This window comes from Temnothorax americanus, unplaced genomic scaffold (assembly GCF_048541705.1).
Source record: "Temnothorax americanus isolate GAGA-0224 unplaced genomic scaffold, ASM4854170v1 Scaffold148, whole genome shotgun sequence".
Taxonomy (NCBI): Eukaryota; Metazoa; Arthropoda; class Insecta; order Hymenoptera; family Formicidae; genus Temnothorax; species Temnothorax americanus.
This window is the reverse complement of record NW_027509284.1, coordinates 132,646-146,311: the sequence shown is the minus strand read 5'-3', so window position 1 is coordinate 146,311 and position 13,666 is coordinate 132,646. Positions and strand designations below refer to the sequence as shown.

Genomic DNA, 13,666 nt, shown 5'->3' with positions numbered 1-13,666 from the left:
CGTTCACCCCGAACCGTTACGTTTCGCTAATAATATTTTTTTATCGCGCGTCCGAACTCGCGTTCAAGGTCGCTGTCGACGTTGCATCCTCCTTTTTGTTTTTTCTTTTCTCGAGCGACGCTGCGAGCGGTCGTCGTGTCCTCCCGCGAGGGGGGGCTTCGATCGCGCTTCTTCGTCCCGACGGGCCGGACGTGGTTTTCCGATGTATCGAGAGAGACCGAGAGAGACGATACCGCTCTCTCTTCGTTCACCCGAACCGTACGTTTCGCGAATAATATTTTTTATCGCGCGTCCGAATTCGCGTTCAAGGTCGCTGTCGACGACACATCCTCCTTTTGTTTTTCTCGAACGACGCGGCGAGCAATTGTCGTTTTTTCCGGGGAAAGAGTTTATCTCTGGGTATGGAAAACCAACGTTGAGATAACGAACGCGTATATAAAATGAGTTTTGCTCGCGACGGCGCGGCATACGGTGACGCGGATTGACAAATGTATCGTGAGAGAGCGGTGCGAACCGATCGGAACGGGGAATAAAGTTGTTTTTTAATGCGGTACGAGCGACGAGTACGTAGAACTTTGCAAAAACCGGTGTTTAATTATAAAATTAGAAAAACCGACCGAAACGTCGTTATCGTCAAACGCATGTGCGTTGGTGGTGGTGAAGGAGAACGCGCGATGGAATCTGGCGACTCATCATTTGCGAAGAGAGATCGGAGCGCGAACTGCGCGCAAGAGCGCGTGGATAGAGACGACGATGGTAAATTCCGCTAGGGCGCACGATTATACGCGTAAATTGCCGCTCAAATATCATCATTATTATCAGACGGTGTTCGGAGGAGAGAAGCTACGTAGGATTTACACCTGTGGGTCTTGTCGTCTTTTCGATCGAGTGAAATTCTGTGTTCCCGAGGGTGAAAGGCCCTTCTGGATAACATGCAGAAAGAGTGCGACGAATTGCTCGCCGCGGACGTCCGCGACGCGGACGGATATCGCGCGTGGAGACGACGATGCGACGAGTGTCTCCAGCTCCTGCGGGAGAGCTGTCGAGTCGGACGCTCCGGAGGGCGAGGCAACACCGGAGCCGTGACCGCTCTGGTGGCTCGAATAGCGCGACTGGAAGGTTCGAGGGAGGATCTGCGTCGGCGATTCGAACGCGCCGTGGGTGCCGGTTTGGACGGTGAGGGTGCAGGTAGCAGCAGCGTCAGCGAAGGATTTTCGTGGGTCGAGATCGATACGGCGTTCCGAAGTCGCGTGCTCACAGGCGTTGCGACGAACTCGACGTACATCGAACCCGCGCGATTTCTCGAGGATGCGAAGGGCACCGTGCTCGAAAAAGTGCAGGAAAATTTGAACAAACACACGTGTTTGAAGGTAAATGTCATGTTCAATGGAGAATTCGTAGCGAACGATAAGATCGATGTGAAGAGTATCGTTACGCGGAACGAACAGCTCCTCCAAGCGTCCAATTTGAGCGAGTGGTACGATATGCGCGTGCGCGACGCAATTCTAGCAGGGTTGGACGAATTTCAGGAACGCGACAGCGGATGGGCGTTGTCTAAAATACTGAACCTAACGGTGAACGTGAACAAGTGTAATCCCATGCGCGTGGGATGTTGGATGGAAATACCGCGAGGTATAAGACTTAAAAAGGCGGTGGTAAACGTGCGATCGGAGAAGGACACGTGTTTCGCACGCGCGGTGGTCGCGGCTCTGTATCCCGCCGAGCGGCACGCGGAACGATGCGTCTCGTATCCCGATTACGCGACGGTGCTGAATCTCGACGGGATAAACTTCCCCATAGATCTGAAACACATCGGAAAGTTCAAACGTCAGAATGACGTATCGATCAATGTGTTCACCACTCGGAAAGAGATTGGAAAGAAAGATAAGTACGGACGGGGCGCCGACGACAACGCGATCGTGCCTCTGCGGTTAACCGACGATAAGAGGGATAGACACGTAAATCTCCTATATCTGCGCGATACGTTGCGTGGCGTCGTCAACGGGGGTCATTTCGCCTGGATAAAGAATCTATCGCGATTGGTGAATTCACAATTGACCGTGCGCCGCTGCGCGAAGCACGTTTGCGATCGGTAAGTAAAAAAACTGAAGAACAAGGGAACGGAGAGAGATGTTATTTAATATATGGCGTTACTTCGCAGATGCCTACACTATTTCTATACGCGCGAAAAGTTGGCCGCTCACAGCGTCGACTGCGGTCGAATGAACGACTGCGCCATCGTTCTTCCAAACGAGGACAATAAGTGGCTGTCTTTCGACAATCACGACAGGAAGGAGCGACTCCCCTTCGTGGTGTACGCGGATCTGGAGTGTCTTCTTGAACCATGGGAGAGGGAGAATGCCGAAGGGAGGGCGAGATACGCTTATCAGCGTCACGTACCGTTCAGCCTGGGTTACTATCTGTGCTGCACCTACGACGATACCGTATCCACGTACAGATATCGTCGCGGCGAGGATTGTGTTTCGTGGTTCGTTAACGAGCTTCGCGTTCTCGCGCGTCGCGCTAAGATTAAATTCTCCACCAATATATCTATGATAGAACTTACGGAGGACGAGAAACGCGAATTTCTGTGCGCGACGCATTGTCACGTGTGTCGAAAAATGTTCCAACCGGAGGACAAACGCATGCGAGATCACTGTCATCTAACCGGACGTTACAGAGGTCCGGCGCATGTTCGTTGCAATCTGAATTACAGAAACGTGTACATGATTCCCGTGTTCTTCCACAATCTGTCGGGTTACGACGCGCATTTCATCATCGAGAAAATCGCGAACGATTTCGAGGGCGAGGTCGAGCTTCTACCGCTTACGAAGGAAACCTACATATCGTTCTCAAAGACCGTTAAAGAGACGCAGACGGATGGGACATGGGATCGGTACGTTAAGCTACGATTCGTGGACTCGTACAAATTTTTAGCCGCGAGTATCGAAACCCTGGCGTCCTATCTGAGCAAGGACAAGCTGAGAATAACGCGCTCGGAGTACGCGGATTTGAGCACGGAGGATCTCGATTTGCTCACTCGCAAGGGAGTATTTCCGTACGAGTACGTCGACAGTCTGGACAAGTTGCGGGAGACCGATCTTCCACCGCGCGAGGTCTTTTACAGCTACCTGACTGACGAGACCGCGAGCGAGAGCGACTACGAGCACGCGACGAGGGTTTGGCGACGTTTTCGCGTGCGAGATCTCGGGGAGTACAGCGATCTCTATCTCAAGACTGACGTGCTTCTTCTGGCGGATATCTTTAAAAATTTTCGGGACACGTGTATGGCAAGTTACGGGCTCGATCCCGCGTATTATTATACGTTGCCGGGGTACACGTGGGACGCAATGCTGAGATACACCAACGTGCGTTTCGAGCTGCTCACCGACATCGACATGGTGCTGTTCGTGGAACGTGGAATACGCGGCGGCCTCAGTCAATGTTCGCTCAGGTACGCGCGAGCTAACAACAGGCACGTACCGACATACGATTCGTCCCAGCCCGATACGTATCTCATGTATTACGACGTGAACAATCTGTACGGCTGGGCTATGTGCGAATCGCTGCCGTACGCGAATTTCCAGTGGCTCGACGACCCTGAGAATTTTGACGTGACGACCGTGCCACCGAACGGCGATGTCGGTTACATTCTGGAGGTGGATCTCGAGTATCCTGGTGACCTGCACGACGCCCACGCGGACCTGCCGTTGTGCCCAACGCGCGATAAACCGCCTGGTAAGCGGCACGAGAAACTGCTCGCCACGCTCTATGACAAATCGCGCTACGTGACGCACTATCGAAATCTGCAGCAATGTCTGCGACTGGGTTTGCGACTGACGCGAGTTCGTCGCGTTCTGCGATTCACCCAGTCACCTTGGCTTCGTGGCTACATCGAGCTGAACACAACGTTCAGGACTCGCGCGAGCAACGAGTTCGAACGAAATATGTACAAACTGATGAACAATGCCGTCTTCGGTAAGACGATGGAGAACGTGCGCGATCACGTGGACGTGCGTCTCGTGACGCGATGGGAAGGCAGGTACGGCGCGGAGGCGATGATCGCCAGACCGAACTTTCACAGCAGGAGCGTCTTCTCGGAGAATCTCGTCGCGATTGAGCTGCGAAGGCTCGAGGTGAAATTCAACAAGCCGGTCTACGTGGGAATGTGTATTCTCGAGATATCCAAGACGCGCCTCTACGAGTTTCACTACGACTACATGGCGCCGCTCTATCGCGACCGGTGTCGAATTCTTTACTCGACTGCAAGGAGGAAAGCGTGCTCGCGTTGCTCACAAAGTGGTTGTATAATGCTGATGTAATGATGCTCATATCACAGCCAGCTTTGATGAGCGTTGCGGCACTCACAATTCAACGAGTTTGGAATACGCCATAATTTTTGAAAAAATGAAGTTAGAAGGATATGTTTACATCCGCTTAAAAAAAAAAGGCGTGTTACCTGAGTGAATTTCGTTTGTATCGTAAAATTGAAGCCTCTTTTACGCGATGCTGATTGGCTATCTCGATTGATTGCCGCGCCGCGAGCTTGCTTCATCCCGTGAGGGACTGTCATGCGTCGGCTCGCGTTGTGTCGCGAGGTTAATATTATTAATATGATCTCTCATCATTATTATAAATATAAAATCGTTTAATTCTGAATTTTGGTCGCGTCACGCAAGGCTCGAAGTGCCACGCGAAATATCAGCGGATCGGAGATAGGTAATTATATAGTGACTCCTCTTCCAAAAAGGGCATGTCGTAGGTATTGTTGTCACTTTTTTCCACGATGCCGATTGGTTCTCTTGCTGCGCTTACTTCATTTGCAGCTGTCATTGTATATTTTGTCAGTTGTGTGTGTGTGTGTGTGTGTGTGTGTGTGTGTGTGTGTGTGTGTGTGTGTGTGTGTGTGTGTATCAAGGTGGGTTAATAGTGTAATAGTAATAGCATAACGTTAAAGCTAAATATCGCGCGCGTCTGTAGTGTCTAGTAATTATAAAAAAGTGGGTGTTTGCAGTAAAATAATTTATGTTGCATGTAGTCGTATAAATTTATGTTATAATATCCGTATGCTGCATAAAAAAATTTTCATTATTTATAAAAGTGTTATTTATATTTATAAAAGTGTTATTTATATTTATAAAAGTGTTATTTATATTTATACAATACGTAAGAAAAAAATAGAAAAAGAAAAATAAAAAAATAAAAAAGAAAAAAACATTATTAGAACAACTCGTGTTATCACTCGTAACCGCACCTCGCGTTATCGCTCACTCGCGCCGCAGCGGCTCGTCGGGTCATTCGCGCTGAAGCGTCTCCGCGTTATCGCTCCTTTCCCGTCTCACTCTCTCGTCAATCATTCGCCGTTTCTCTGTTTGTTCAATTTAGAGGTACCGCGACCGGCGGTACGCAATGTTTATCGCGTTCTCGCGACAAAATAATTTATGTTGCATGTAGTCGTATAAATTTATGTTATAATATCCGTATGCTGCATAAAAAAATTTTCATTATTTATAAAAGTGTTATTTATATTTATACAATACGTAAGAAAAAAATAGAAAAAAGAAAAAAATTATTAGAACAACTCGCGTTATCGCTCGTAACCGCACCTCGCGCCGCAGCGGCTCGGCGGCTCGTCGGGTCATTCGCGCTGAAGCGTCTCCGCGTTATCGCTTCTTCCCCGTCTCGCTCTCTCGTCAATCGTTCGCCGTTTCTCTGTTTGTTCAATTAAGAGGTACCGCGACCGGCCATTCTTACGCATTCGGCGGTACGCAATGTTTATCGCGTTCTCGCGACCGACCATTTTTGCGCACTCGGTAGCTCGTAATGTACACTGTGGAAATTGTGGAATAGGCGCGTGTGAAGAGGAACGACATCGTTCGTTGTTTTTTTTTTCACGTAGAGAAAAAATACAAATATGTTATACGAAAAAATACAAATATGTTATACGAAAAAAATACAAATATGTTATACGAGTAATATGTTATACGAAAAAAATACAAATATGTTATACGAGTAATATGATAAAAAAAAACAATTGTGAAATATCTACAATATTCAACACAAGTTACAGAATGAAGAATGACGTGATTACTGACATTCACTCAGGCAGTAAATCTGACTTATAAACCGATCATAAATCAAATATAAAAAAATTACACTAACAACTAATCTATAATCAGCTTTCCATTTTTTTTTTCATAGATCCACTTGCCGGTTGAGATGCAATTGTAACTTCACTGACTTCGTCCGTTTCCGATTGACTCGATGTATCAGAAACGTCGAAAAAAGTATACATATTCATCAGTATTTTTTTCTACGTATTGATCTTACGATAATACAATTTTTTAGAAAACGTATGATATTGTTTTATTTTTTACAACGGTATTCCGTATAATGTCCCCAGGGAAGCGTTTCCACGCTGTCCAACCTCACGCATCGCTTGTCGTCGTGCGGACTGAGAGCAAGTTTCTGCTCCGACACGGTGAAAACGTCGTGCAGGCACGAGCGTATACACGACTGGTGCGTTTTCAGCTCGCGCGCGTTTCGCAGGCACGCCACGTAATCTTCGAACGTGATCTTCTTAGCGACTACGTTTCTCTTGACGCCCTTTATTCTCTTGGTGTCGTCACATCCGAGTACCTTGTAAGCGTACATCTTCGCTCTGAGGCCCACAAACTCCATCATGATCGCGCCGTTGTTCTCGTCCTTCATCAAACCGGGCACCTTCCCGTTGACGCGCGGCATACCGTGCGCGTTATTCTCCGCGTAATCGCTCGTGTCGAATCTGTCTAAGTCGCGTCTCATAAGCTCGTACGCGTCTTCGCACTCCAGCGAATAGATCAGACTGTCGGTATCGGTGTAAAGAATTCGACACCGGTCGCGATAGAGCGGTGCCATGTAGTCGTAGTGAAACTCGTAGAGGCGCGTCTTGGATATCTCGAGAATACACATTCCCACGTAGACCGGCTTGTTGAATTTCACCTCGAGCCTTCGCAGCTCAATCGCGACGAGATTCTCCGAGAAGACGCTTCTGCTGTGAAAGTTCGGTCTGGCGATCATCGCCTCCGCGCCGTACCTGCCTTCCCATCGCGTCACGAGACGCACGTCCACGTGATCGCGCACGTTCTCCATCGTCTTACCGAAGACGGCATTGTTCATCAGTTTGTACATATTTCGTTCGAACTCGTTGCTCGCGCGAGTCCTGAACGTTGTGTTCAGCTCGATGTAGCCACGAAGCCAAGGTGACTGGGTGAATCGCAGAACGCGACGAACTCGCGTCAGTCGCAAACCCAGTCGCAGACATTGCTGCAGATTTCGATAGTGCGTCACGTAGCGCGATTTGTCATAGAGCGTGGCGAGCAGTTTCTCCTGCCGCTTACCAGGCGGTTTATCGCGCGTTGGGCACAACGGCAGGTCCGCGTGGGCGTCGTGCAGGTCACCAGGATACTCGAGATCCACCTCCAGAATGTAACCGACATCGCCGTTCGGTGGCACGGTCGTCACGTCAAAATTCTCAGGGTCGTCGAGCCACTGGAAATTCGCGTACGGCAGCGATTCGCACATAGCCCAGCCGTACAGATTGTTCACGTCGTAATACATGAGATACGTATCGGGCTGGGACGAATCGTATGTCGGTACGTGCCTGTTGTTAGCTCGCGCGTACCTGAGCGAACATTGACTGAGGCCGCCGCGTATTCCACGTTCCACGAACAGCACCATGTCGATGTCGGTGAGCAGCTCGAAACGCACGTTGGTGTATCTCAGCATTGCGTCCCACGTGTACCCCGGCAACGTATAATAATACGCGGGATCGAGCCCGTAACTCGCCATACACGTGTCCCGAAAATTTTCAAAGATATCCGCCAGAAGAAGCACGTCAGTCTTGAGATAGAGATCGCTGTACTCCCCGAGATCTCGCACGCGAAAACGTCGCCAAACCCTCGTCGCGTGCTCGTAGTCGCTCTCGCTCGCGGTCTCGTCAGTCAGGGAGCTGTAAAAGACCTCGCGCGGTGGAAGATCGGTCTCCCGCAACTTGTCCAGACTGTCGACGTACTCGTACGGAAATACTCCCTTGCGAGTGAGCAAATCGAGATCCTCCGTGCTCAAATCCGCGTACTCCGAGCGCGTTATTCTCAGCTTGTCCTTGCTCAGATAGGACGCCAGGGTTTCGATACTCGCGGCTAAAAATTTGTGCGAGTCCACGAATCGTAGCTTAACGTACCGATCCCATGTTCCATCCGTCTGCGTCTCCTTAACGGTCTTCGAGAACGATATGTAGGTTTCCTTCGTAAGCGGTAGGAGCTCGACCTTGCCCTCGAAATCGTTCGCGATTTTCTCGATGATAAAATGCGCGTCGTAACCCGACAGATTGTGGAAGAACACGGGAATCACGTACACGTTTCTGTAATTCAGATTGCAACGAACATGCGCCGGACCTCTGTAACGTCCGGTTAGATGACAGTGATCTCGCATGCGTTTGTCCTCCGGTTGGAACATTTTTCGACACACGTGACAATGCGTCGCGCACAGAAATTCGCGTTTCTCGTCCTCCGTAAGTTCTATCATAGATATATTGGTGGAGAATTTAATCTTAGCGCGACGCGCGAGAACGCGAAGCTCGTTAACGAACCACGAAACACAATCCTCGCCGCGACGATATCTGTACGTGGATACGGTATCGTCGTAGGTGCAGCACAGATAGTAACCCAGGCTGAACGGTACGTGACGCTGATAAGCGTATCTCGCCCTCCCTTCGGCATTCTCCCTCTCCCATGGTTCAAGAAGACACTCCAGATCCGCGTACACCACGAAGGGGAGTCGCTCCTTCCTGTCGTGATTGTCGAAAGACAGCCACTTATTGTCCTCGTTTGGAAGAACGATGGCGCAGTCGTTCATTCGACCGCAGTCGACGCTGTGAGCGGCCAACTTTTCGCGCGTATAGAAATAGTGTAGGCATCTGCGAAGTAACGCCATATATTAAATAACATCTCTCTCCGTTCCCTTGTTCTTCAGTTTTTTTACTTACCGATCGCAAACGTGCTTCGCGCAGCGGCGCACGGTCAATTGTGAATTCACCAATCGCGATAGATTCTTTATCCAGGCGAAATGACCCCCGTTGACGACGCCACGCAACGTATCGCGCAGATATAGGAGATTTACGTGTCTATCCCTCTTATCGTCGGTTAACCGCAGAGGCACGATCGCGTTGTCGTCGGCGCCCCGTCCGTACTTATCTTTCTTTCCAATCTCTTTCCGAGTGGTGAACACATTGATCGATACGTCATTCTGACGTTCGAACTTTCCGATGTGTTTCAGATCTATGGGGAAGTTTATCCCGTCGAGATTCAGCACCGTCGCGTAATCGGGATACGAGACGCATCGTTCCGCGTGCCGCTCGGCGGGATACAGAGCCGCGACCACCGCGCGTGCGAAACACGTGTCCTTCTCCGATCGCACGTTTACCACCGCCTTTTTAAGTCTTATACCTCGCGGTATTTCCATCCAACATCCCACGCGCATGGGATTACACTTGTTCACGTTCACCGTTAGGTTCAGTATTTTAGACAACGCCCATCCGCTGTCGCGTTCCTGAAATTCGTCCAACCCTGCTAGAATTGCGTCGCGCACGCGCATATCGTACCACTCGCTCAAATTGGACGCTTGGAGGAGCTGTTCGTTCCGCGTAACGATACTCTTCACATCGATCTTATCGTTCGCTACGAATTCTCCATTGAACATGACATTTACCTTCAAACACGTGTGTTTGTTCAAATTTTCCTGCACTTTTTCGAGCACGGTGCCCTTCGCATCCTCGAGAAATCGCGCGGGTTCGATGTACGTCGAGTTCGTCGCAACGCCTGTGAGCACGCGACCTCGGAACGCCGTATCGATCTCGACCCACGAAAATCCTTCGCTGACGCTGCTGCTGCTACCTGCACCCTCACCGTCCAAACCGGCACCCACGGCGCGTTCGAATCGCCGACGCAGATCCTCCCTCGAACCTTCCAGTCGCGCTATTCGAGCCACCAGAGCGGTCACGGCTCCGGTGTTGCCTCGCCCTCCGGAGCGTCCGACTCGACAGCTCTCCCGCAGGAGCTGGAGACACTCGTCGCATCGTCGTCTCCACGCGCGATATCCGTCCGCGTCGCGGACGTCCGCGGCGAGCAATTCGTCGCACTCTTTCTGCATGTTATCCAGAAGGGCCTTTCACCCTCGGGAACACAGAATTTCACTCGATCGAAAGGACGACGAGACCCGCAGGTGTAAATCCTACGTAGCTTCTCTCCTCCAAACACCGTCTGATAATAATGATGATATTTGAGCGGCAATTTACGCGTATAATCGTGCGCCCTAGCGGAATTTACCATCGTCGTCTCTATCCACGCGCGCTTGCGCGCAGTTCGCGCTCCGATCTCTCTCCGCAAATGATGAGTCGCCAGATTCCATCGCGCGTTCTCCTTCACCACCACCAACGCACATGCGTTTGACGATAACGACGTTTCGGTCGGTTTTTCTAATTTTATAATTAAACACCGGTTTTTGCAAAGTTCTACGTACTCGTCGCTCGTACCGCATTAAAAAACAACTTTATTCCCCGTTCCGATCGGTTCGCACCGCTCTCTCACGATACATTTGTCAATCCGCGTCACCGTATGCCGCGCCGTCGCGAGCAAAACTCATTTTATATACGCGTTCGTTATCTCAACGTTGGTTTTCCATACCCAGAGATAAACTCTTTCCCCGGAAAAAACGACAATTGCTCGCCGCGTCGTTCGAGAAAAACAAAAGGAGGATGTGTCGTCGACAGCGACCTTGAACGCGAATTCGGACGCGCGATAAAAAATATTATTCGCGAAACGTACGGTTCGGGTGAACGAAGAGAGAGCGGTATCGTCTCTCTCGGTCTCTCTCGATACATCGAAAAACCACGTCCGGCCCGTCGGGACGAAGAAGCGCGATCGAAGCCCCCCCTCGCGGGAGGACACGACGACCGCTCGCAGCGTCGCTCGAGAAAAGAAAAAACAAAAAGGAGGATGCAACGTCGACAGCGACCTTGAACGCGAGTTCGGACGCGCGATAAAAAAATATTATTAGCGAAACGTAACGGTTCGGGGTGAACGAGGAGAGCGGTATCGTCTCTCTCTCTCGATCTCTCTCTCTCGATCTCTCTCGATACGTCGGAAAACCGCGTCCGGCCCGTCGTCGGGACGAAGAAGCGCGCGATCGACGCTCCCCCTCGCGGGAGGACACGACGACCGCTCGCAGCGTCGCTCTAGAAAAAAAAAACAAAAGGAGGACGCGACGTCGACAGCGACCTTGAACGCGAGTTCGGACGCGCGATAAAAAATATTATTAACGAAACGTACGGTTCGGGGGATGAACGAAGAGAGCGGTATCGTCTCTCTCTCTCGATACATCGGAAAAAGAACAAAAAAATAAGCAGCCAATCGCTAACGTCGTACATCGGAAAAACCACCACTTTTATACGTCAGCGATAAAAGTAGAAAAAAAGTACGCAGCCAATCGCCAACGTCGTACATCGGAAAACCGCGTTCGCGTAGCCAATCGTCAACGTTGTACATCGGAAAACCGCGTCCGTCCCGTTAAGACGAAGAAGCGCGCGATCGACGCTCCCCCTCGCGGGAGGACGACTCGCGATTTTCACCGTAAAAATGGGGAAAAAAGATGTAGGGAAAAAGTAAGTAGCCAATCGCTAACGAGGTACATCGGAAAATCACCACCGTTGGCAGCCCTGCCACACCTAACTTTACGTAAAGTGTTCCCCCCGCGTCGCGCTCCCCCTCTCGCCCAGTTTTCGCTTCCCCCCGCATAACCCCCCCTCCGGTGACCCTTTACACCGTCCCTCGACCCCCTCGCCCACCGCTTACGGCGGTCCCCCCGCGGCAGCGAAGCCCCCCCCGACCCCGCTAACCGCAACCCGAGATCCCTGGGGCAGGAATGTATATTACCTAGCTACTAATAAATACACCAACTTTAAGTATAGAAACCATGGGTCAACGACGCTTCGTTACGGCGTGACGGGCATTTAATTAAATTGTCACAACGACTGCGATGCAATGATTTTATTCCTTCAATTTAACATGTTTACAGACCCTCTATACAAAGTCTGGCCATAATTGATTTTGTCCAAATCCTGCGAGAGGAAGGATATACATTATTATGTATGTACAACCACTGAGATATAAGTAATATCAACGTATTTACAACACAATAATTTTACGAGAGGTTAGGCAATTTGTCACAACAATGATGTGCAAGGCAAGCAAAGATGCAGAATAAAGCGGGGAACACACACTTCTGCACAACGCATAATGCGTAAGAATAAGAAAATTGATTGGTCCATACACATGTGCATAAGGAAATAGACTAATCAATTTTGTTATGCTTACGCATTATCCGTTGTGCAGAAGTATGTGCTCCCCGCTTATAATGGCCATCGCACACAAAATTCCATAGGTTGCATAAGCATAGCATAAGACCGCTGAACCAATGAGCATCTTATGTAAATTAATATGGCGACTTTATGCTGGATGCTCATTGGTTAACGGTCTTACGCTACGCTTATGCTAAGCTATGCATTTTGTGCGCGATGGCCTTAAGGCCATTGCACGTAACGAAGTTTTAGTCATAATCGTAAGGCTGTAAGAAAATATACCAATCATAGTCGATTATTCTCCTCGCGCTTGAAGAATAGTCAAGTGTGATTGCTCTATTTTCTTACGGCCTTACGATTATGACTAAAACTTTGTTACGTGCAATGGCCTTTAAGCTGAATAATAAAATGGCTTATAAGTTTTTGGAGTGCGTTGGAGTGATTAGGAACATGGTGGGGCATGAGTGGGTCGTATCGTCGTATACACGAACTTATGCCTTAACTGGCTTTAACCTAAAGCTTAGAAAAATTCTATTGGCTCTCGCCATTTTATTCCAAAGCCAATACACGTGAGTTCACTCAGTTGCGAGATTCTTAAGGCCGTGGCACATAGAAAAACTTAAGCAGTAAGGCTGGTTTCACATGGGGCGTAAGATGCGTATGCGTAACTTGCGTCAGCCAATCAAATCGTTTCAGTATTTAATCGTATCACACGCGTATAGTAGCTGAGACGATTTGATTGGCTAACGCAAGTTACGCATACGCATCTTACGCCCCATGTGAAACCAGCCTAAAACTCAAGCAGTAAGCAAATCAGCCAATCACAGCCAAGAACTTAAGGCACGGCCCTAAGGGTTGGATTATAATAGCCGTAACCGTTGATTTAAGCCGTAATTTTTAAGAAATTGACCAATCACAGTCGATTATTCTTCTCACATTCGACTGTGATTAGTCAATTTTTTAAAGATTACAGTTTAAATCAACGGTTACGGCTATTATAAATCAACCCTAAGCGGTAGCGAATCCATACCGTTGACTTATTAAAACGAAGCTTTGTCGGACGTTTCGATTGGCTGTTAAGGTTGTGTTAGTATGCACGGACAACAGTCGATTAAGCCATAAGTTTTCGACCAATTGCGTTGCTTGATTCGGCCAGTTACGATTACGGACGGCTGAATCGAGCAACGCGATAGATCAAAACCTTACTGTTAAGGCCATTGCACGTAACAAAGTTTTAGTTGTAATCGTAAGGCCGTAAGGAAATAGACCAAT

The 13,666-nt window shown here is 49.3% G+C and overlaps 2 protein-coding genes across 2 annotated transcripts; one reads left to right on the top strand and one right to left on the bottom strand.

Moving 5' to 3' along the window:
- The first annotated feature begins 932 nt into the window (after positions 1-932).
- Positions 933-4,322, top strand: LOC143894920 (uncharacterized). The gene is made up of 2 exons (XM_077401600.1): positions 933-2,092; positions 2,162-4,322. Exons 1-2 carry the CDS (start codon positions 933-935, stop codon positions 4,320-4,322), a joined length of 3,321 nt encoding a protein of 1,106 aa, XP_077257726.1.
- Position 4,323: 1 nt separating this feature from the next.
- LOC143894916 (uncharacterized) lies at positions 4,324-10,714 on the bottom strand. Its single transcript, XM_077401596.1, has 2 exons — positions 9,026-10,714; positions 4,324-8,956 (listed from the first exon to the last, which is right to left on the bottom strand). The coding sequence occupies exons 1-2, from the start codon at positions 10,186-10,188 to the stop codon at positions 6,367-6,369; spliced, it is 3,753 nt and encodes a 1,250-aa protein (XP_077257722.1). The 5' UTR covers positions 10,189-10,714; the 3' UTR covers positions 4,324-6,366.
- Between the last annotated feature and the right edge of the window lie 2,952 nt (positions 10,715-13,666).